Source organism: Chelon labrosus (genome assembly GCF_963514085.1).
Source record: "Chelon labrosus genome assembly, contig: SCAFFOLD_63, whole genome shotgun sequence".
NCBI lineage: Eukaryota > Metazoa > Chordata > Actinopteri > Mugiliformes > Mugilidae > Chelon > Chelon labrosus.
The window spans coordinates 561-26,648 of record NW_028181595.1 but is presented as its reverse complement, the minus strand read 5'-3'; the positions used below and the strand labels follow the sequence as shown (position 1 = coordinate 26,648).

Sequence of the window (26,088 nt, the reverse complement as noted above, 5' to 3'; positions counted from 1 at the left end):
TGTTTACGGTGCTCAAAAAACTCGGATTTGGAGAAGGATTCTGCAAGATCATAAAAATGTTTTATAATGATATTTACAGTTACATCTCCCTAAACCCTGGAATGACACCAAAAATTAAGATTTCACGTGGTATTAGACAAGGTTGTCCTGTTTCGCCAAAATAATTTATTTTATGTACACAAATGCTAGCATATCTAATTGTAAATCACCCTCAAATTAAAGGAATCACCATTTTCGATTTTGAATATCGAATAAGTCAATTTGCAGATGACACAGTAATCTTTCTAAAAGATAAATCTTTAATTGAAAAAGCCTTAGATATAATATCAGTCTTTTCCAAAGCTTCAGGATTATGTCTGAACTTGAAAAAATGTGAAATATTATCTCTTCATCCATGTCCTGAGACAAATATTGGATCCATTCCGGTCAAAACTGAATTAAAATACTTAGGTTTAATAATGTCTAAAGATAGAAATAAGAGAGAACAACTAAACATTGTAGGGAAAATAGAAAGTATGGAAAAATCCCTCAACCATTGCCTTAGGAGAGATCTCTCTATTCTTGGCAGAATCTTATTAACAAAAGCAGAAGGTTTATCAAAATTAGTATATCCTTGCCAATCTCTTTATTTCCCCCCCCCAAATGATTAAAAAGGTAAATTCAATCATTTTCAATTTCATATGGAAAAATAAGACACACTACCTTAAAAAATCTGTGATGGTTAAAGACTATAAACATGGTGGGTTGAAAGCTGCTGATTTCGAATCTATGATAGGTGTATTAAAATTGAATTGGATAAAAGCTTTTTTGACACAACTGAATTCCATATGGTTCCACATACCAAAATATCTTTTCCAAAATGTTGGAGGAATAGAATTTTTGTTAAGGTGTGATTTTGAAATAACTAAACTACCAATCAAATTGTCCGACTTCCATAAACAAATACTGCTCTACTGGAAAATGATATTCACACACAACTTCACACCGCATAGTTCCACCTTGTGGAATAATAGAACCATATTAATTAACAGAAAGACTTTATTTAAACAAGAATGGTATGACAAAAAGGTTCTATATGTTACTGACTTGATGGATGAAAATGGCAATTTGTTGCACTTTAATTCATTTGTAGAAAAGTTTAATTTAAAATGCTCTTATAGAGAATTTAATCAAATCAGTAGAGCTATTCCACTTCCCTTAAAATACATGATTAAAAATATCCTCACAAATTCAAATGTGTCTGTTAAACTACCTGATTTAAAAATTGGTGAATTGAAATTTGGTGAAAGAAAATGCAACAACAAAATACTTGGAAGTGTGTTTAAAGAAAAGTTATTCCATGATATCAAAAAGTCAACGAAAATAAAGATAACAGATAATAAAGTTACATTAATGAAAACGTATTGTAGCTATCTTAAATGGCCAATTTTACCCAAGGTAAAAGAAATTCAGTTCAAATTAATAAATAACATTTATCCTGCTGCTGAAACTTTAAGGAAAAGGTTCAGTTTTGAAGTTAATCCGTGTGTTTTCTGTATGACAGAACACGAAACAATTGAACACCTTTTTTTCTCTTGTTCAGTCACAACGATGTTTTGGAAAAATGTTTATCGATGGCTAAATATTGAGATTAACGATTCTTTGTTTAACAAATTTCAAGTGATGATCTATATGGATGGTCTGTCAAAAAAAGTATCCAAAATGGTGAACATTATTTTCATTATGGGAAAGTATCATATACACAAGAATAAATGGAATAACAATAAGCCCACCATAAACTGTTTCAAGAATGAAATAAAAAACTATATAACATCCCTAAAGGTGTTATCAGAGGAAAACCAGTCTATAAATGAGTTGTATGAAACAATGTCTAAGTCTCTTGCTTTTTGAGTTTACAGTCCTATGATCTTAAACACGCTTGAAGCACTATATGTTAAAAAGTCAACCCCTGTAATTATTATTTTTATTTATTTTATTTTACCTGTTTAATAGGTTGTATGCTTGAAATGTTTTAAATGCAAGCAAATGTTTTTATTCCTCAAATGAGTTATTTGGAAACTGATGTAAATCTCATTTAAATTGAAATGTACGACGTATTGTAAATTGAAATAAAGCTTTGGGGGAAAAAAAACAAAAAAAACAAAAAACAAAACAAAACAAAAAAAAAACGTTTATTTCCTGGTGGGAGGGCACAGTTTGAGGTTTAAAATCATCGGAGTTCCTTTAACCAATCACTAACGTTTGGTAATGACGTATGTTATGCGCCGGAGCCTTCAGGCTCTGCTGCCTCGTACTTCCGCTTTCAAGAATGCAACAAGTAAACAAATCGCTACTCTACCATCTCCCATTGCAATTAAGGACGCGAAATTGGAATAAAAGTGCTGTAATGCCAGGAAGCATATCCACAACGGAGCGAATGGCTTCGAGTATATCCGTCTCCGTTCGTGTAAACATTTCAAACTCGGCGCGCAACTGAAACGTAATCGCTCTCAGACCCGCCCTCTGTTCGCTGATTGGTTCGCCAACCAGTTGGCCGGAGTAAACGTTAGCGGATCAAGCTATTCCAGACGGAGTACTGTAGGGAATGCAAATGAGCGGAGGTACGTAGGCAGGCGGAGCCCTACGGAAGCCGAGAACGGCCATGCATTCATACATTTTATTTACTTCGTTTTCCCGTGATAACGAGTTAATTTCCTCCGTTTTCCCGTGATAACGAGTTAATTTCCTCCGTTTTCCCGAGATAACGGGATAATTTTCTCGAGATCTCATGATAACGAAACTTGTTTTCCCGAGATAACGATATAATTAATTCGAGATCTCGAGATAACGAAACTTGTTTTCCCGTGATAACGACATAATTAATTCGTGATCTCGAGAAAACAAAACGATATTGTAGTAGGCTATATTAAATCATTGCAGGAAACATCATTCAGTGTAGCAATGTCAGAGGAGCAGGAGCATATTGATAACCGAGTCACATATCTTTTCAATCAAGGCCTGACACTTGCTATTACAGACACATTAGTGAGCGTAATCTAAGAAGCCTACTACAATATCGTTTTGTTTTCTCGAGATCACGAATTAATTATGTCGTTATCACGGGAAAACAAGTTTCGTTATCTCGAGATCTCGAATTAATTATATCGTTATCTCGGGAAAACAAGTTTCGTTATCACGAGATCTCGAGAAAATTATCCCGTTATCTCGGGAAAACGGAGGAAATTAACTCGTTATCACGGGAAAACGGAAGAAATTAACTCGTTATCACGGGAAAACGGAGGAAATAAAATGTATGAATGCATGGCCGTTCTCGGCTTCCGTAGGGAGCCAGGCTACGGTTCCGCACCATTGAAAAACAACCAGCAGCTAGCCAGGGCCCTGTAGCCGGTGCGGACCGACCAAGAGTAGCTCCTGTTAGCATAGCTCCAGTTAGCTGTCCCCCGACAGCTCCCGAGCAGCCGGGAAACCAGGGCGGATGGGTGACGGTTCGAAGGAAGCATAGTCCCACAAGGCCCGTGGATCACCACCAAACCCTTCACGTCTCCAATCGATTTTCCCCACTCAGCGACACACCCGCTGAGAAACCAACTCTGGTGATTGGCGACTCTATTTTGCGGAACGTGAAGATAGAGAAACCAGCGACCATAGTTAGATGCATTCCAGGGGCCAGAGCGGGCAACACTAAATCTTACCTCAAACTGCTGGCTAAGGCTAAGGTTAAATACAGTAAAATTGTTATTCACGTCGGCAGTAATGACACCCGGTTACGTCAGTCGGAGGTCACAAAACTTAATGTGGAATCGGTGTGTAAGTTTGCTAAAACTATGTCGGACTCCGTAGTTTTCTCTGGTCCCCTGCCCAACCTGACCAATGATGACATGTTTAGTCGCACGTCGTCATTCCACCGCTGGTTATCTAGGTGGTGTCCAGTAAACAACGTGGCCTTCATTGACAATTGGCACACTTTCTGGGGAAAGCCTGGTCTGATTAGGCGAAATGGCATCCACCCAACTTTAGCGGGTGCTGCTCTCATCTCTAGGAATATGGCCGATTTTATTAACCCCCCCGAAACCATGACAACCCAGAGTTCAGACCAGGAGGCAGAGTTGTAGTCGACACTTCTCTGCCGCTTCTCTAGGACTGTCTCACACCCTAAACTCTATCAGCTCTATAGATGTTCTGTCTGCTCCCAGATTATTTAAACCAAAAAATAACAACAGAGGAGTTTCTCATAGGAACCTGATACAAATCAGTACAAGTTCATTGGTAGAACAGAAGAATAGGAAAATTAAATGTGGTCTTTTAAATGTCAGATCTCTCTCATCTAAATCTCTTTTAGTGAATGATCTGATAACTGATCATCAGATTGATCTATTTAGTTTGACTGAAACATGGCTACAGGATGATGAATATGTTAGTTTAAATGAGTCTACTCCACCCAGTCATAGTAATTATCATATTCCTAGAAGCACAGGTAGAGGAGGAGGAGTGGCAGCAATCTTCCACTCTGATTTATCTATTAATCCTAGACCTAAGGAGAGCTTTAATTCATTGAAAGCCTTACTCTTAGTCTTCCGCATCCAGACCGGAAAACGCAAAAACCAATTCTTTTTGTTGTGGTGTATCGCCCTCCTTATTCTGAGTTTTTAGCTGAATTCTCTGAGTTTTTATGTGATTTAGTTCTTAGAACAGATAGTCATTATAGTAGGTGACTTTAACATCCATGTTGATGTTGTCAGTGACAGCCTTAGCTCCTCATTTACATCATTATTAGATTCAATTGGCTTTTCTCAGAATGTAAATGGATCAACTCACAGTTTTAATCACACCTTAGATCTTGTCCTAACATATGGCATAGAAACTGAAGGTTTAACAGTATTTACTCATAACCCTCTTTTGTCTGATCATTTCCTCATAACCTTTGAATTTGCAATAATGGATTACACATGAACTGAAAAGACATTTCATTACAGTAGATGTTTGTCTGACAATGCTGTAACTAGATATAAAGAATTAATTCCTTCTTTATTTACCTCAGTGCCATGTACCAATGTTGTGGACGACAGCAACCACAATTTAACCCCTGCACTAATAGATTATTTTGTCGATGGCACTGCAGCATCGCTTAGTTCAACTCTAAACTTAGTTGCTCCTCTGAAAAAGAAGGTCATGAATCGGAGGAGGCTAGCTCCCTGGTATAATTCACAGTTGCGCTGTTTAAAACAGGCAGTCCGAAAGCTAGAAAGAATTTGGCATTCCACTAATTCTGAAGAAGCTCGCATAGCCTGGAAAGATAGTTTAACAACTTATAAAAAAGCTCTCAGTAGTATTAGAACAGCATATTATTCATCATTAATAGAAGAAAACAAGAACAACCCCAGATTTCTTTTCAGCACTGTAGCCAGGCTGACAAAGAGCCACAGCTCTGTTGAGCCATCTATTCCTTTAGCCCTCAGTAGTAATGACTTCATGAGCTTCTTTACTAATAAAATTGTTGGCATTAGAGAAAATATTCAAGGCATCCTTCCAACAGCTGTTAAAGATGCAAGTACAGCGACATTAGAAACTTTTGTAAGACCTTATCAATATCTGGAATCCTTCTCCCCAGTAGATCTTCTTGAGCTCTCTTCAACAATTACAGCATCTAAACCATCAACCTGTCTTCTAGATCCAATCCCAACTAAATTGCTCAAAGAAGTTTTTCCATTAATTAACACCTCCATATTGAACCAGATAAATTTATCTTTATTAACAGGATATGTGCCTCAGTCTTTTAAGATTGCTGTAATTAAGCCCTTACTCAAGAAAGCCACTTTAGATCCAGATGTTTTAGCCAACTATAGACCAATCTCCAACCTTCCTTTTATTTCCAAAATTCTAGAAAAAGTTGTTGCTAATCAGTTGTGTGACCACTTAAACAAGAATGGTCTGTTTGAAGAGTTTCAGTCAGGTTTTAGAGTTCATCATAGTACAGAAACAGCTTTGGTTAAAGTTACCAATGATCTCCTCATGGCTTCAGACAGTGGACTTGTCTCTATACTTGTTCTGCTAGATCTTAGTGCTGCATTTGACACTATTGATCATAATATTTTACTACAGAGACTTGAAAGTGAGGTCAAGATTAATGGAACTGCATTACACTGGTTTGAATCCTATCTATCTGACAGATTCCAGTTTGTTCATGTCAATAATGATTCCTCTACTTATATAAAAGTAAGTTATGGAGTTCCTCAGGGTTCTGTGCTAGGACCAATACTCTTCAAGTTATACATGTTGCCATTAGGCAAGATTATTAGAAAACATGGCATAAACTTTCATTGCTATGCAGACGACACCCAGCTATATTTATCTATGAAACCAGATGAAACTAATCAGTTGGTTAAACTCCAAGCATGCCTTAAAGACATAAAGGCTTGGATGACCTGTAATTTCCTACTCTTAAACTCAGACAAAACAGAAGTTATTGTATTCGGTCCTAAGCATCTCAGAGATTCATTATCTAATCACATGGTGTCTTTGGATGGCATTACCTTGGCCTCCAGTACTACTGTAAAAAACCTTGGTGTTATATTTGATGAGGATATGTCCTTTAAATGTCACATAAAGCAAGTGACCAGGACTGCCTTCTTTCACCTGCGTAATATCGTCAAAATTAGGAACATCCTGTCTCAGAGTGATGCTGAAAAACTAGTTCATGCATTTGTGTCGTCCAGACTGGATTATTGTAATTCATTACTGTCTGGCTGTCCAAATAGCTCTTTAAAAAGCCTCCAGTTGATTCAAAATGCCGCAGCAAGAGCATTGACAGGAATTAGCAAGAGAGATCATATTACTCCAGTTTTAGCTTCTCTTCACTGGCTCCCTTTAAAGTCTAGAATAGAATTTAAAATCCTCCTCCTTACATACAAGGCCCTTAAAGGCCTAGCTCCATCGTATCTTAAAGACCTTATTGTACCATATCATCCCAGCAGATCACTTCGGTCTGAAAGTGCAGGCCTACTTGTGGTTCCTAGAATTTCAAAAAGTAGAATGGGAGGTAGAGCTTTCAGCTATCAGGCTCCTCTCCTGTGGAACCAGCTCCCAGTTTGGGTTCGGGAGGCAGACACTCTCTCTATTTTTAAGGTCAGGCTTAAGACTTTCCTTTTTGATCAGGCTTATAGTTAGGGCTGGACTAAACCATCCCTTAGTTATGCTGCTATAGGCCTAGGCTGCTGGGGGACGATGCACCAAACACATGTCCTCCTTCTTTCTTCTCTCTCGCATCCTCCACTTTCTTGCCCTCTAATTTCCTATATACTACTAGTCATACAATTCTGTGCTATTACTATGTAGAATGTTTACTGCTGTGTGTGTCCCACCCCCCTTCCCCCCCCTTCCCCCCCCTTCCCCCCTCTTCTTGTGAGTATCTCTGGCCTGGAGTGGTGTGTTTCCTGTGGAGCTCTATACTACATCTGTTGTCGTGGTCTCATCAGCCTGCCCAGTCTTCATGGAATCCTGCAGTTATCCACTCCTACCTGAATGAACAATTCTCCAACCTGCCTATGATTCCTCTTACATTTTCAAACTGTCATGTAACATCATCAGTTTGTATCATAAGATTCCACATGTACACTTTAGTCAGATATGTGTATCTATGACAGATGTATGTTTATCTTGCTGTTCTCTTCTCTCTTTCTTCTGTCTGTACCCGGCTGGCCTTAGGCAGATGGGTCCCTCCATATGAGCTGGGTTCTGCTCGAGGTTTCTTCCTGTTAAAAGGGAGTTTTTCCTTGCCACCGTTGCCTTCAGGCTTGCTCTGGGGGTTTCAGGCCGGGTTTTTGTAAAGCGTCTTGAGACGATTTGTATTGTTATTGACGCTATATAAATAAAATTGAATTTAATTACTGTACAAACAGATGTAACACCAAAGTGTTTATTAGATTTTGCTTTGTGATGCTCGTCGTTGAAACCGCGACAACAACCATGATTATTTTATTTATTTATTTATTTTTGCTGTCCTATGCAGCAGCTGTGGAAAACACTGACCTGCTTCTTGAACTGTTGGCATTCCTCTGGGGTGAGAGTGTCTGCTTTGGCGATCAGTGGGATGACATTGACTTTCTCATGCAACCGTTTCATGAACTCAATGTCCAGGGGCTTCAGTCTGCAGAGAGATAAAGACACAGCTTTACATGCAAGTCAAATTGATAAGCAGAGTCAAAAGGTACCGAGTCCATTTGATTGTCGTCCTATGTTGCGGTCAGATTAAAAGCAATAGTTTTGGATTAACATTCAATGACAATGTTCTTGGTCAGCTCTTCCTTAGAGAAGATTGGGAATACATTAAGCTAAACCAAATGTAGAACTCTGTGACACTAGTTTGATGTTCATGATGTCTAAGAAAATGACCTTGCAGTAGTGAGAAAGGATGGCTATTCTTGCCAGTGTCTGAACTGGGTAAATGGCAGATGACATTACACAATTATTGAGTTATGGCACTAGGCCTGTCACAATAAGCAATAAATCAATTAATGGCACGATAAATGAAAACGAACTCGATAATTTTCCCGGTCTCGATATATTGCCATGTGCATGTGTGTTTTTTTTCCTTGCCTCTCTCTACCAAATAGGCTGGATGACAAGAGGGTTCACTCTGTGCATCGGTCTGAGCACCTGGGCGCATTGGTTACATAGGGGAATGAATGGAGTGAACGCTCCTGTCAGTCATCCAGTCTCTTTGTCTCAGTGGAGGGAGTCAGGGCCGTCAAAGTAAATATAAACGAAACAACGCAAAATGTTGTGCGCTCACAGAGAGTGTAGTTCGCTACATTGCAATAGAAATGCAGCCTTTTAATACAGTTGAAAAGCCAGCATGTCAAGAAATGCTACAAGCATTTGACAAACAGTAGTTTTTGTGTTTCTTTTATTTATTTAAGATATTTAAAAGTTCTTGACATTCCAACTACAATGTACTCTTGAGAAACAAAAGTGTATTGCTTTTGAAAGGGTGTACTTGCATTATTATTCCTTATTATCATTATATTAGTGAAAAAATGGTCTCAAAATAATGTTGACAATAATATCGTTTATCGGCAATAAATTGTGGGACAATATGTCGTCCAGCAAAATTTGCTATTGTGACAGGCCTATACAGCACTTTTGTAGGGACAGCAGAAATAACCCACCATGTCAGCATCTGCCCAGGAAGTTTTAGCAGGATAGCACAGAGCGGTTATGATAGTTATTCTTCATTTTATTAAGGATTTTTGCACTGTGATCCTAACATAGTTACACTGTGGCATACACAAACAATGACAGCTGGCTCATAGAGTACGCATATTCACATCATCATGACCTTTGTATTTAACACATAGCATATCACTAACAACAACTACAGACTCACTGCCATAGGCGTGTCTATGGCCTGGAGTTGTGTATTTCCAGTGGAGCTCTATACTACATCTGTTGTCGTGGTCTCATCAGCCTGCCCAGTCTTCATGGAATCCTGCAGTTATCCACTCCTACCTGAATGAACAATTTTTCAACCTGCCTATGATTCTTCTTACATTTTCAAACTGCCATGTAACATCATCAGTTTGTATCATAAGATTCCTCATGTACGCTTTAGTCAGATATGTGTATCTATGACAGATGTATGTTTATCTTGCTGTTCTCTTCTCTCTTTCTTCTGTCTGTACTTGGCCGGCTTTAGTCAGATGGGTCCCTCCATATGAGCTGGGTTCTGCTCAAGGTTTCTTCCTGTTAAAGGGAGTTTTTCCTTGCCACCGTCGCCTTCAGGCTTGCTCTGGGGGTTTCAGGCTGGGTTTTGTAAAGCGTTTTGAGACAATTTGTATTGTTATTGACGCTATATAATAAAATTGAATTGAATTGAACTTTGTCCGAGCACCCCTAAAAATAAGAGTTGAACAAACTTTTTTTTTGTTGTTTTTTTGTTTTTAAAGTTTGTCTATGCTATGATGAAAAAAAAAAAATGAAAAAATCAGAACAATAATAATATTTGACGAGGACATTGACCTTCATATCTTTAAGTTTGTTTTGCACCCCTAAAGCTCTGATCCTATAATCGCCCCTGCTTACTGCTAAATGTTGGTTGAAACTAACTAAACAGAAAAGAGTAAATATTGCCATGTTATAAATATATCCAATGCCCAGTCCATATCTCATGTCAATGGAAAAAATAATATACCATCATGTAAATAAGATGAATAACATATGGCTATTTACTTTTCTATTTAGTCAACATAAATAGCAAATTAAATAGTATGTAATGCCATATGTAGTAAACACAAGGACATAGGAGAACTCAGTCGTCTTCAACGCTTAAAACAAGTCACTATCAAAAGCTCTGAGGAACTGTGAGTACATATTAGCAAACCAGGCAGCACCACACAGCAGACAAAATACTGTGTTTGTATTCTAGTGTTACGATTTTTTATTTATTTATTTTTTTTTTTTTAAAGAAAGGTGCACGAGACACAGTTCAAGTGTTTTATTTAAAATGAAAGCAAGAGCAGGGAAGAAAAACCAAACAAACCCAACTCAAAGAACTAAAAAGAACTGTAGGTGCTGGCCAAAAAGAACAAAAGACAGGGCCGTAGGACCCCAACTACCTTCCACTAAGTAAGTAAACTACTTAAAGAAACTAAACCTAAATAAAATGAACAAAACCCGAAAACAGGACTACCGGCCACCTACAACCCAAACTAAAATAATAAAGCCTAAAAAGTTCTAACACTTCATAGGAAAAGAAATAAACCACAAAAAAGGTTGCTAAAACACAACCTGGCCCCTGGCGTTGTCGCGGTGTGCGCCAGGCAAAGAGGGTGAGCAAGACAGAGCCAGACACCGCAGGCCAAGGAAGGAGTGACCACGAGCAGGCAGGAAGCACAGCCGCATGTAACATCTATTAAATGTCTAGGGCCAGGAGGCCTATAAGATGGCACCGGAACAATCAAACAGAAAAAGCGCTCTCATTCCACAAAAGAAAAGCAATGCTTGGAAACCTATGCTTGATGAACTGAACTCCTGAGTGGCTGAAGCAGAGGAACGGAACGGGACAGCGGAGGACCAACTGGGGCAGCTAAACTCTTGTGTTCTCAAGTTAAGCAAAGACAACAAGTTCTTGATGGAGATAGCTGACCGGTTGGAAAACTACAGCCGACGCAACAACATCTGCGTTAAGAAGGCCGTGGGGGGAGAGACCTTATAGGCTTCTTTGCTAACTGGATCCTGTCTCTACTGGGGCAAGAGAGCTTTGATGAGCCAGTTAAGATAGACTGAGCTCACCAGCAACCACGACTTTATCATCAGTGAATGGGAGACCGAGACCAGTGATGAACTGCCAGGATCAAGATCGTACATACAGCTGCAAATCTGTTTAACCCCTTCACGCCTAGTGTCGCGAATTCGCAAAGCCCTGTTTCCGCTCAGACTGCAGCCGAAATAACGCATGTAATACTCCAATATCAGTTTGTGCACATTCAAAAAATTCCTAGCAACCTTTTGCAAGCACTAGTTTCTCGTAGGACCGGTCGGAGTGGTAAGCAAAAACACAAATAATTAATTTCTTTATGTAGGGGAACCAGTGTCCTCTCAATTCTCCCCCTCTCTGGAATTTAACTTTACGAAGTTGTGTTGCAGAAGAACTCTTCGAACAGATCAACCTTTGACACCATAGCCATAAATGTGCCATGTCCAGATGCTGGACAGACCCATGCTATCGGACCTCCCTGATGCTGAGGACGTCATCTGAGCCAAAAAGACAGATTTACACTTCTTGTGGAATTTCCCACTCTTGTTTCTGGACTAATTAGTCCTGAATCGAAAGAACATCAGTGATGTCAGGAACTACAAAGAATGAATTAATTGACTTCGTATGGACAAAGTCTAGAAACCTTAATGTTATGTTCATCTATGTTTTAAACTTGTGATGTACTAATTTTCCTTTCAGAGACACATGCAAACATACCATTTTAACAGGTTTTGCTCCCCCCTCTCCGAGAATGACCAAGAGAGCGAAACACAGATAAGCCGGTCGTAAATAACTTTCTTTCCCCAGAACCAGACTCTGATCTGCATTTTCCTCTGAAAAGCACCTAAGTTTTATAATATGACTATCGAAAATGTAATAACCTGGTAAGTTATATATTATTGTTCAGGAAGTGCTTACGATCACAATGAGACGACTTTGATCCTTGTACGATAAAGCCAGCCCAAAATCACATAATTTGTCACAGTATGGATGGATCAACATTGCCATCAAGTGGCTATCTTTAGAAGTATTTTCTCTCTTTTAATCAATTGTTGAAGTTAAAGAATGTTGAAACTTAGGTATGTTCTACTAATAGTAGCTATTAGTTGAAATCATAACTGTTGGAATTGTTATTTTAGAAACCCCAACCTTTTATTATTAGCAATACGTCATTGTAAAGAGAACTTGAGTTTATTAATTTATTGATGCTTATGAGTTATTTTGATGTGGTAATTCTGATACGTCATCTTGTCATGTTGTAATGTTGAGTGTTGTCGCATACGAAAAACATTGCTAACGAGCCATGATGAGTGATGGAATGATTAAATTTAGTAATATAAAATAGGTTAAGAAGATCAGGCAATAAGACAGACAAAGGAGTAGGCGTTCCCTTCTCTTTCCGCGCGAAGATTATGGAAACCCGATCCAAACACGCCCTGAATAATTAACTCATAAAACCAGAGACGCACCCATTTCTCCGGACTTTCGGACACTTTTATACTTTCGCACTTTCAACTTTCCACTTTCCGTTCACGTTTTACTTTTATTTTAGTCTTCTTCTTTACGTACTTAGTCACGTTTATACTTAGTAATTTTAAGAACAACTTGAATATTGACAATCCGGTCCTTTTCAAGCTCTGTTTGTTTCTCGTCGGATGTTTTTCCCGACATACGATTTTTATAGTGACTTAAATATTTTTCTAGTTTTATTCAATTTTATACTCTACGAACTGAAGTACTAACCAACATCGTTTATAAGTTAGCCAGCGTAGACAGCTGGGATATCAGAGAAAGACCCAATCTCTTCGACGAATCAAGAAATCAAGAAGCTGTTGCCATAGCAACGACATCAAGAAGACGTGACGATCCAGCTTCTTTCCTCAAACGTAAAGACACTGCCAAGTGTCATCTGCCTTTGACTGAACACCTACAGCGCTCTCAAGCAAAGCTGGGTGTTGGAGTTGCAGATCAAGCAACAAGTCCTATCTACCGGTCCAAGAGAGACCTGCATCAGCTGTTTCGTCACTGACCATCTCGTCACACCGACGCTCCGCCATCACCGACGCCGAGAAGACTCTACGGAAAAGTAGGCTTGAATCGTTCCTACTGCTTAAGACAAAGAGTTGGTGTCACTACTTTGAAACTCCCTACTAACATCTTTTAGAGAAGATTAATTAGATTAGGTATCAAATCCATTCCCTCTAGTTTAGGACTTAAACATCTCCATCTCTCATCATCGCTCCAGAAATTAACTATTTCATACCTTATTATATTCGTTCATTTGATTACACTCCTATATTCTATTAGTCCCTCATTTATTCATAGTTGTCACTTTATTAAATAAATATTTGTTCACACTTAAGAAGTTGTTTGTGATGTTATTTTACGGCAGAGAATGACTGGTACAAATTGTAGTAAAGGATTCACTCCTTCAGATATGCAAATTATTTAACTGAGACTGATAAACTGATTTAAACCGTGTTCTTCCTACGATAACAGGAGGTGGTGCCCTAACGAGACATTTTAAAGGTGTAGACTATCCTACATTTATATAATTGAAAAATCTATTCAGGCGTTAAGGGGTTAAAGCAAACAGGGGCCCTGATATGTACAAATGCACCCCTGTGCCGTTCTTCCCCAACCTGTCCACTGACTTGGTGAAGCGCAGGAAGGAATACAACCGAATCAAAAAGGAGCTCTGCTCCAGGGATATCCCACTTGCTTTACTTAACTCAGCATCTCTGAGAGTGACACTTCTCGACAGAAAGAGTAGAGTGCTTAAAACACCAAAATAAGCAGCGGCTTTCCTTCGAGCTCCTCCTGTTTGTTTTTGTATTGGTTTTATTTATTAGCACGGGTGCGCATGTTTACAAAGAGTTTATAATCATTAGGCCACAAAAAGTTGACCTATAAATAAGCCTGAAATTTATTAGCTTTAATGTGAATGGCTTAGTGGGCCAATTAAGGGGAGTACTGTCATATAGCTTTGATACAAGAGACACACCTGACTGCACAGGAGCATAAAAGTTGAGAAGAAAGTGGGTGGGACAGGCAATACTGTCATCTTTTAATTCTCTCCAGGGGAGTAGGAATTCTGATAAATATATATGCACCTAACTATGATGATGAATCCTTTATACTTAAAGTCTCAGAGGGAGAGGAAAATGTAGTGATAGGGGTTGACTTTAATTTCTGCTTGGATCCGGTGGTCGACAAAGACAGTTGTCCATTGTGATGCCTGATAAGCTAGTAAATTCCTATAGGTTGTGCAGGAACCCCACTATTCTTTCTAAGATCAGATTTTTGTGAATTCATAGGGAATCAGATAAGGCTATTTTGTGAAACAAACAGTGCTTCTTCTCCATAGTGCCACATTGTGGGATGCATTAAAAGCATAATTAAGGGTATAAGTAATTTCCTATACAAAAGCTCTCAAAAAGACATACGTCACAATTTTAGAGGAAGTGGTTGTGAACATTTACAACTAAAAAAAGATTTTCTGGATTCAAGGAAACCTACCAGTTGTTGGTATAATGGATTACATAACTACAAATTCGAAAAAGTCATTTTAAAAACTAAAAAGTATTACGAATTGGGTGAAAAAGCACAAAGTTTTAGCCTGGCAATTGAGAGCTGAGCAGATTGCAAGAACAATTAATGCAGTCCAAACGGAGGCAGGTTTAATCTTATATAACCTCACTGAAATAAATGATATGTTTAAACATTGTAAACATTTTTATTCTAACCTGTATATATCAGAATCACCTGAAGATTTAGCACAGACTGATAGTCTTTCTTTATCTACAACTGAACTGGCCAAAATCAGCGAGGAGGATGAAAAGAATCTCGACCTCCCTTTCACTCGAGCTGAAATTATGAAAGCCTTAAATTAACAGCAGTTTGATAAAATTCCAGGAGAGGATGGCTTCTGTCCTGAATCTTCTAAAGAGTTCAAAGATTTACTTGTTCCTCTAATGATGGACGTAATCAACTTGATGTCTAAAACTTATTGTCTTCCTGAATCCTTCTCCACTGCCATCATTGCTGTACTTCATAAGAATAACCAAGACCCACTGAAGTGTGCCTCATACCAACCAATTTCATTGCTAAATTCAGATTATAAATTATTCAGATTATAAATTGATATCTAAGGCCTCTGCGAAGTGTATTCTCGCCAAAGATAATTAGTTTAGATCAGACTGGCTTAATTCAGAAATGCTCCTCTGCCAATAAGTTACATAGGTTCTTTAATACCATTCATTTAGCAAAACCAAGGACTGATCCCAGCACAGCGGTGGCATTAGATGAAGAAAAAGCTTTTGATAGGTTAGAATGGCCATATTTATCTGCAGATTTCATCTGCATTCTCCTTGAATAGATCCACCCAACAGGGTTGCCCCTTGCCTTCTGGACTTTTTGTTTTGGCTATTGAGCTACTGGCTGAATCAATTAAAAAACTGTTAGCAAAATAAAATCCAAGATATCCTGCTCAATTTGGACTGAAGGCCAGCGAGAAGAAGTGGGGTTTCGACAATGATTTAAAATGCCCCAAACTCTGTGTAGTGGCAATATTTCAGTTTTAGTTTTCATTCCTTAATCAAGCCACTTACTTGCGTGCGCAGTAGATGGTTTCTGACTCGTATCCAACCCATAGATGAACATAACTTATTCAGACATGATTGTAGTTCGTCCTTGAATTTAATCCAACATAAAAGGTCCATAGTACAAGTCGATTTTATTTGATAAGGCTCGGACATGGTAAACCTGCACTGCTGCACCCACAGTGCAGGAAGGAACGCTTCCCGAGGTCTTTTGTCCCCTCAGCAGTCAGACTCTTCAACATCAGCATTTCCTAACTCTTCTGCTGCTGAGCTGCTGAGCTGCTGAGCTTCTTTTCAGGACTTATGCACAGTGTACAGTATACATAATCATCATCTCACTCCTTCTATTTGAATATACGTGGTAATTTAACTCCTATTGGAGTTTGTTGTTGTTTTTATTCATGATATTCATGAATGTCAACATATATATATATTTATCCTCCTTTGACACTTTAACTCCTCAATCCAAATTGGTTGTTTTAACTCAGACCAGACACTGTGAATCTCTCTGATGCAATATGTAAATATTTTTTGTAAATAACATATTTGTCTGCCGTATTCTATTCTTATTTTATTCTATTTTTTATATCTTCTGCATCTTGCACTGTTGTTTCCTGCCGCCCTAATTTCCCCATGGGGATGAATAAAGTCTTATCTTATCTTATCTTAAAAGCTGTTAGCATCCAAACTGCTCAACACTGTCTCAATCACAGCACACCCAAACAAAAGCGCACACCTGTCTAATCACGGAGAACAACAACGTATGTCTCCAGGCATCAGACATGTGCAGAAAATTTCATATTAAATGATAACTATCACAATCAAATTAGATCTTAATTCCAAGTGTTCAAATGTTAACTAAGATTATGCACACTTCCACATTTTCACCTGATTTGGCTTTTACACTCTGGGCAGTTTTGATATAAAACGTTAGACTGTTCCAGAGTTTTGAGGCCACCACCGAAAAGGTGCGATCGCCCCCGTTTCTGAGCCTGGATCGTGGGAGGTTCAGTGGCAGCTAGTCTGTTGATCGCAGAGCTTTGGGTGGAGTGTGGCGACTAAGTAATTCTGATAGGTAAGAGGGTGCCCTCGCATTAAGACTCTTAAAAACTAGAAGTAAAATTTTAAAATGAATCCTAAAATGGACTGGAAGCATCCCTGGAAGTGCAGGGATGCCAGTTCTAGTTAAAAGGCGAGCTGCTGCATTCTGTACAGCCTGCAGATGGCATATTGATGACAGCCTGATGTAAAGAGCGTTACAGTAGTCTAAATGAGAGGTAATGAAAGCGTGAATTATCCTCTCAAAATCATGTGTGGGGAGGTAGGACTTTACTTGTAAGTCTTAATTTAAAAAAGCACGTCTTGACTACTTAACAAATCTGCTTGTCGAATTTAAGGGTGGAGTCAACAATCTTTGAATCCTTTATTTCTTCCGACATTGTGACAGTAGGATGCTAGAGGGCTGATGGCACTGTCAGAACCATCTAAGAGAACTGGGTGTCCAAATAATATAATTTCAGTTTTGTTTTTCTTCAGTTCAATGAAGTTTGCCTTCATCCATGACTGTCCATCCTTCAGACAATTCAGGATAGCCTGTATAGATGCGTTGCTGTTTGTCTGTATTGTTAAATTTGTAAATCGCCTGTGTAACAATGAAACGAGATGTTATACATTTTTTAAAACGGACCTCAAGAACAACATGTACAACGCAAAAAGGACTGGTCCCAAGACAGCCCCTTGAGGAATGCCTGTTGAGGAATACTGGCCTAGCTAGACAGAGTCTGTCTGATAAGTAAGAATGGAACCATTTCAGGGCTGTGCCTTTAATGCCTACACACAGGTAGAGACGTGGCATAAGGATGTTGCGGTCTACTGTGTTGAAGGCCGCGGAGAGGTGCAAGAGAACAACGACAGCAGAGTTACCAGAATCAACGGTTAAAACTCTTAAAAGGGTGGTCCCTGTACTATGGCACGATTTAAAACCCGGCTGGAACTCAGAAATGCCATGCAAGTCGAAGTATGCCTGAATTTGGCCATGAACTACCTTTTCTAATACCTCTGACAAAAAAGTGAGCTTGGAAATGGGCCTGAAGTTAGAACGAACAGAGGGGTCTAGATTGTTCTTCTTGATGAGGGTACTACAGCATGTTTGAAAGCAGCTGGAACACAGCCAGACATCAGAGAAGTAATAAGGTCTACAATACATGGCCCAAGATATTAAAAACATCCGTGAGGAGACAAGGTGGGATGCTATCAAGGGGGCAGTAAGATGGCCGCAACTGCTGGATTTCTGCCATCAGAAGGGCCTGATAGCAGAAATCTTCTTTAAAGTCTTTAAAAAAAAAATGTAAGAAATTCCTCACAAAGATCAGGTGAAGACACTATACAAGTGGGGTCACAGGGGTTTTTAAGAGAGTCAGTGTTTCCCATTAATTAACGAGACTGTGGCAGCCCGCCACAGTCTCGTTTGGGCCCGCCACAGTCTCATTTGACCATAAAAAAAAAAAAATCATAAATAAATGATGATGATGATGATGATAATAATAATAATAATAATAATAAACAGTATTTCACCATCTCTAATCACTGTCAGTCAGCCCATCCCGCTGTACTCGGTCTCTCTAGCCCGCGAGTTGTGAAAAATTAATTGAACAGCGTTAAACTCGGAAATAACAGGTCGGAAATTACACGCATATCGTCTTTTTCCAAAATAAACATAAATTGCAGCTGCATATGTTTTGTGTTCAGCAAATAGTGACAATATCCCAAACTTATATTTTCTCCTCCGAGTTAACCTGCTTGAACGCTGACTTATCTATTACTTCCGAGTTGTCTTGAACGCAGCAGACACAACGCAGTTTCACCTAAGTCGAAAGATGGAGAATAAATTCATGAAGCCAGGGGAAGATGTCCTCACTGATAAAGGACTTAAAAATAAATGGCACTGGGCGTGGATAGAAGAAAGGGGCAGAGACGGCAAAGGTGGCAGAAATTAAGAGAGCCAGGTGCTTGTTTTTGTGTGTTGTGCTCGAAGAAGCTAATTTACGCTACTAGCGGCAAAACAAGTTCTACGTCGTCACGAAGGAGACCCCGGTCACAGAACAGCTGTTCGCGCATTCAACACACAAGTCGTTTGCCGAGAGCAACATCCACAGCTGACGCACCGGCGACAATGACCGACGGTGTTTGTGAGTTGAAAATACGTGTGTGCTCGTTCATTGCAGAACATACATTGAAGATCGCTCGACCGCTTGTTGATCGGTGTAAAAAGTAGCTGTTGATAAAAATGTGAAACAAAAATATGTTTCAGTTTGGATTATACAGAGTTTTGATTATCCAGTTGGGTGTGTTTTTTATTTTATTTTTAATTTTATAAATTTAATGTGCACAAATTTAATTTTGGTAACCTCACAACCTCAGAGCAGACACAATCTCTGGCGCCCCCAGGTTGGGAACCACTGCTCTAAATGAATGAAATTAAATTGCCCCCTGGGGACAAATAAAGTTTTCTGAATCTTAATCTGAATCTTCCTCTGCAAAGTGACAGAAGGTGAGCAGAACAGGTAGGCTGGTATGGTCGACAGGAAAGGTGGAAGCCTTGAGGATTGATCACCCACTTCTGGTTTTAAAAACATCTCGACATGTTCTGATATCAAAAGTACTTGGCGATCATATACCAGTAGACACAATAATCTGAGCAGACCTGAAAGATGAGCTGGCCATCCACACTGGCGTCATCTGCACAGAGGAATTGTGCAGACAGAAAAGTAACCTGAAACAAGTTTCAACAAGAAAGGAGCATGGATTACTGCCGTAGACCTTTTTACAGCAGATATTTTGACATGTTGCTGTAGGGATAGCACTGGTGTATCAATGATGGCTGCAATCCATACAGAGGCCCGACCTTCACGTATACTGGTTCACTGTCATGGCTAAATGGGACACGAAATGGAAATTAGCTGCGTTTACATCCCTCTTCTGCGTGTTATGTGAATTAGGCTTAATAAATTGTTCAGTTTTGGAGCACTACGCTACAAGGATAACCCCTTTAGGCAACAACAAAAAGTCATCTATCCACCTTTTGTTTTCGCCTTCTGGTGTAAAGTGAGAGTTATACATGGCTTCACACAGGCTTGGCCATTGTTAGATTTAAAGCTAATTCAAAACTATATTGACAGATATGTAATACTCATGCTTCATAGTAAAAATAACAGAGACAGTTTGTGGTGTCCAGTAGTAAATGAAGGCCTGAGAATAGACAGTGTTGTATTATGGATAGATTGTGATTTTTAAATCCCTAGGACACTGCAGTAGCTTAGATCATGAGCTCCCCAATCCTTGGTTTAAAACGGCATATATTAATGATATAACTTCTAAAAGGCGGGCTTAACATGATGACGACTGACCTGCAACCATAAATACTGTGAATTACGCGTGAATTCCCCATCCTGCTAGAACTACCAGAGCGATGGCTGCTGCTAGCGAACAACTTTCTTTCGAATCGGCTTTGGCCACCACTCTGAAAGACTTGAAGTTAAGCTTTTCTCTGAGAAAAGAACAAGAAACTGCACTGAGGTCGTTCTTACAAAAGAAGGATGTACACTCACCGGCCACTTTATTAGCTACACCTGTCCAACTGCTCGTTAACTTAAATTTCTAATCAGCCAATCACATGGCAGCAACTCAATGCATTTAGGCATGTAGACATGGTCAAGACGATCTGCTGCAGTTCAAACCGAGCATCAGAATGGGGAAGAAAGGTGATTTAAGTGACTTTGAACGTGGCATGGTTGTTGGTGCCAGACGGGCTGGTCTGAGTATTTCAGAAACTGCTGATCTACTGGGATTTTCACGCACAACCATCTCTAGGGTTTACAGAGAATGGTCTGAAAAAGAGAAAATATCCAGTGAGCGGCAGTTCTGTGGGCGCAAATTCCTTGTTGATGCCAGAGGTCAGAGGAGAATGGCCAGACTGGTTCGAGCTGATAGAAAGGCAACAGTAACTCAAATAACCACTCGTTACAACCGAGGTACTGTATGCAGAAGAGCATCTCTGAACGCACAACACATCGAACCTTGAGGCGGATGGGCTACAGCAGCAGAAGACCACACCGGGTGCCACTCCTGTCAGCTAAGAACAGGAAACTGAGGCTACAATTCGCACAGGCTCACTAAAATTGGACAATAGAAGATTGGAAAAACGTTGCCTGGTCTGATGAGTCTCGATTTCTGCTGTGACATTCGGATGGTAGGGTCAGAATTTGGCGTCAACAGCATGAAAGCATGGATCCATCCTGCCTTGTATCAACGGTTCAGGCTGGTAGTGGTGGTGTAATGGTGTGGGGGATATTTTCTTGACACACTTTGGGCCCATTAGTACCAATTGAGCATCGTGTCAACGCCACAGCCTACCTGAGTATTGTTGCTGACCATGTCCATCCCTTTATGACCACAGTGTGCCCATCTTCTGATGGCTACTTCCAGCAGGATAACGTGCCATGTCATAAAGCGCGAATCATCTCAGACTGGTTTCTTGAACATGACAATGAGTTCACTGTACTCAAATGGCCTCCACAGTCACCAGATCTCAATCCAATAGAGCACCTTTGGGATGTGGTGGAACGGGAGATTCGCATCATGGATGTGCAGCCGACAAATCTGCAGCAACTGCGTGATGCTATCATGTCAATATGGACCAAACTCTCTGAGGAATGTTTCCAGTACCTTGTTGAATCTATGCCACGAAGGATTAAAGCAGTTCTGAAGGCAAAAGGGGGTCCAACCCGGTACTAGCAAGGTGTACCTAATAAAGTGGCCAGTGAGTGTATTTGGAGTTTTGCCAACCGGATACGGCAAAAGTTTGATCCACAGCTTAAAAATGATTAATGCAGGAGAAACTCAACCTGTAGGCGAACTCATAAAAAAAAAAAAAACAGGATGCAACAAGAACTATTTAATATCTATTAGGATAAGTTTTTTCCACAACACATGCAAGGAACTCTCTTTTCCGTCGCTCTGACTACGTCACCTTCTTCGTTGCTCTGATTGGTTGTAGCGCTATCCTATTGCGTGGAGAGGGAGTTTGAAAGACAACCGTTTATCCCACCCCTCCAGTTGAGCCCCGTCTATGGAGAGTGCCCAGACCCTACATTTAATGTGGGTCTGGCTCGTCAGGCTAGCTCTTTGCAGTAACACAGTAAAAATTGTGGCTCTTAGCCTCTGACTGGTTGGCCACCCCTGTGCTAAGGGAAAGGAAACTCCGCTTCTAGACCCCATTCCAAGCCGGACTGAGGGTGTTCTACGAGGGGTAGACCTGCCTGTACGATTCAGCAGAGGAAGCAGGGAGGGACATGGCGAGGAGACGTCTACCGGTGACAGTACACAAACCCCTGATGAGTTGGGCAGAGAAGATCAAAAAGCTGATGATTTCCAACACCGATATCTGAGGTTTAGTATCGCGCGATACTGATACAGAAAAACAGCGCTGAATTGACTACTGAAGACTGGAAGAAGGTATTATTGACTGATGAATCAAAATTTCCCACAGCAAGATAATGACCCAAAACACAAGTCCAAGCTATGCCAGAACTACCTCAGGAAAAAAGAACAAGATGGTAAACTTGAAAACATTAGACTTAAACCCCATCGAGCTGGTTTGGGATGAACTGGTCAGAAGGGTGAAAGCCAAGCAACCTACAAGTGCCACACATTTATGGGAACTTCTGCAACAGACTTGGGAAGAACTTTCTGAAGAATATTTGATTTCTATTGTAGAAAGAATGCCACAAGTGTGTTCAGCTGTTATTTCTGCCAAAGGTGGCTAAATTTGATGAGTCAAAAGTTTATAATACATTTTGGTCTATAAATTGATTCCATGATTGCTTATTTGTTCTATGCTTTCATTTCAGAGTGCAATGAGACACTAAACTGAATAATTTTCAGTAAAAAAATAGAAAAAGTTCTAAAGTTCTAAAACTTTTGACCGGTAGTGTAGGTGCATGAATTAAACACACACATGCATTTAAATGTTAGACGAATATAATCACCCATTTTTCAGGGCAGGAAATAACTACTTGAGGAACCATATTTAGTAACTTCAGCACACATTTTAAATTGTGTCCCTGTGCCTTTCAGTGAGGTCGAGAAGCATGTGGTTTTCACCCTGCCAGTCAGCGAAGATCAAGGCAACATCCTCAGGACAAATCAGGGTCAAATGTGATCTGCAAGGTCCACGTCTGCATGAACGCTGAGCCTAACTACTTTATCAAGAACCAAGTAGGAGTGGCCTTATGTTGTCTGATAATATGTATGTTGACAAGTGCCTGAATCAGCACTTATGTTCTATTGGTCTAGATTACATGATTAAATTGTGTTACCACTTAAGGGCTTACTACGGAAGCCGAGAACGGCCATGCATTCATACATTTTATTTCCTCCGTTTTCCCGTGATAACGAGTTAATTTCCTCCGTTTTCCCGTGATAACGAGTTAATTTCCTCCGTTTTCCTGAGATAACGGGATAATTTTCTCGCGATCTCGTGATAACGAAACTTGTTTTCCCGAGATAACGATATAATTAATTCGAGATCTCGAGATAACGAAACTTGTTTTCCCGTGATAACGACATAATTAATTCGTGATCTCGAGAAAACAAAACGATATTGTAGTAGGCTATATTAAATCATTGCAGGAAACATCATTCAGTGTAGCAATGTCAGAGGAGCAGGAGACACATTATTACAGACACATTAGTGAGCGTAATCTAAGAAGCCTACTACAATATCGTTTTGTTTTCTCGAGATCACGAATTAATTATGTCGTTATCACAGGAAAACAAGTTTCGTTATCTCGAGATCTCGAATTAATTATATCGTTATCTCGGGAAAACAAGTTTCGTTATCACGAGATCTCAAGAAAATTATCCCGTTATCTCAGGAAAACGGAGGAAATTAACTCGTTATCACGGGAAAACGGAGGAAATTAACTCGTTATCACGGGAAAACGGAGGAAATAAAATGTATGAATGCATGGCCGTTCTCGGCTTCCGTAGCTTACCCTTAAATAGTGACAAAATATACCATATATGGTAATTTCACTGACCTTGATTTTCTACATGAAAATTTAAAATTTTGAAAAATGTCACAAGTCTTCTCATGCCCAACAACACTCCAGGGTTGAAATTTAGAATTTCAAAGTATTTCAATGTGTGCTTAAGGGTTAAAGCAAAGACGAGATGAGCACCAAAGAGATCTCAAACAGCTAAAGGAGATTGAGTAGTTGGTGAGCAATAAACATTATTATATTAATCTTAATCTTTTGATTAAACACTTGTTTGATGTATTGACCATGTTGCCAGGTTCTTACCATTACATACAACCCCACCCCGTCCCACCCCGCCTTCACCCATTGCTGTATTTCCATCCCCCTTCTTTGCAGTGAACAAAGAAATGGCAATGTAAGCGCTTGACTGTCTTTGGATAGCTTTATACAAGCAATACCAGTGATATAGGGTGCTCTGTATGAAAGTCTACCAGACTCACCCGTGTCCCGAGGGGGCGATGAAGTACAGGCAGCAGTGAATTCGGCTATCAGGCATCTGTCGTCTATTCACCCGAGACTCTGAGTTCAGGTAGTCTTCAAACTTGCTGTCTATGTGGTCGATGACTGGCTGCCAGCTGCATACAAAAAACATTACAGTCTCCGTTATACTAACAAGACCTAAATGTGCCTTTTAAATGGAAAGGCTGAGATAAGTTCAACATTTTTAAAGAGTATAAATGAGGAAATAACATCTGTGCCGAGTTGAGCCTGTGGTGGTTCTTACCAGTTGCTGTTGTCAACAGCATCTCCAAACCCTGGGGTGTCAACTATCGTGAGCAGCAGCTGGACACCGCCTTCCTTTATTAAAACTTTAGACTGCTCCACCTTACACAAGAGACACATTACATTAACTTCTACCTTAAAACAGCAAACTATTTAATTAATATAAACACACTATAGAAGTGTAAAATCCTCATCACGCTAAGGTAATAGCATCACAGATTACATACTGCACAAAGAAAACACTTAGCAGCCAGCAGCATGTAGCCTAGGGCTGGGCGATTAATTGAATTTCGATTTCGATTCTGGCTTCCCTCGATCCCCATGCTCACCTCATTGATCGAGGTACTGTTGCCTGCGAATCTTGTATTAAAAATAAACTGTTAAAAAAAAAATCACCACACTGGCCCTGCCAAGTCTGGGATAGTGTTTATTAAAATTATTTAATTAATTTTATTAATACACTCCTGATCAAAATTTTAAGACCAGTTGAAAAATTGCAAGAATTTACATTTTGCACTGTTGGATCTTAAGAAGGTTCTAAGTAGTCCTTCCAAATGCAAAAAGAAGAAATGGGAGTGAGACAGGAAAAAAATTTGAGTAAGCAATTTATTGCAAACAACCATTAAACTGAAATAGGCTGTTCATCAGCTGATCAAAAGTTTAAGACCACAGCGTTTAAAAGCCCAAATCTTCGCAAAAATATGGATTAAGTGTCATTTTCTGTCAGGTACCCACACTGTCATGACCTCCTGATGGCAAAGGCAAAAAAGCTTTCTCTCTTTGAACGCGGTCGGATTGTTGAGCTGCATCAGCAAGGCCTCTCGCAGCGTGCCATTGCTGCTAAGGTTGGAGGCGGTAAGACAGTCATTTTAAACTTCTGAAAAGATCCTGAGGGTTATGGGAAAAAAAAGTCAAGTGGTAGACCCAAAAAAATTTCACCGGCCCTGAGCCAGAGGATCCAATTGGCTGTCCGTCAAAACACGGGACGATCCTTGGCCCAAATTAAGCTTGTCACTGGTGCCAACTGCAGTCCCATAACCATTAGACGGCATCTGTGAGAGAAGGGTTTTAAGTACAAAAAACGTCTTCAAAGACCTCATCTCCTTCAACGGCACAAAATTACCTCCTTGTTACTGGCATGACAAGGAGATCCCAGCTGAGATGTTCTCTACACAGCACAGTGGAGGGGGCGCCATCATGATCAGGGGGGCTTTTTCCTTCAATGGAACAATGGAGCTTCAGGTTGTGCAGAGGCGTCAAACGGCAGCTGGCTATGTGGAGATGTTGCAGGGGGCATCCCTCATGACTGAAGGCCATCGTCTGTGTGGTAATGACTGGGTTTTTCAACAGGACAACGCTGCAGTTCACAATGCCCGCCTGACAAAGGACTTCTTCCAGAGAAATAATATCACTC

General features: G+C 39.9%; 1 protein-coding gene across 1 annotated transcript in view; it reads right to left on the bottom strand.

Moving 5' to 3' along the window:
* The window catches only part of LOC311509868 (septin-7-like), a 50,045-nt gene extending 24,412 nt beyond the window's left edge, over positions 1-25,633 (bottom strand). The window contains exons 1-3 of the mRNA XM_084575307.1: positions 24,676-25,633; positions 24,392-24,526; positions 8,026-8,143 (exon numbers count right to left, since the gene is read on the bottom strand). Of these exons, the coding sequence (XP_084431433.1) occupies positions 8,026-8,143; positions 24,392-24,526; positions 24,676-24,794 (372 nt within the window). The 5' untranslated portion in view covers positions 24,795-25,633. The remainder of the gene's footprint in view (positions 1-8,025; positions 8,144-24,391; positions 24,527-24,675) is intronic.
* Between the last annotated feature and the right edge of the window lie 455 nt (positions 25,634-26,088).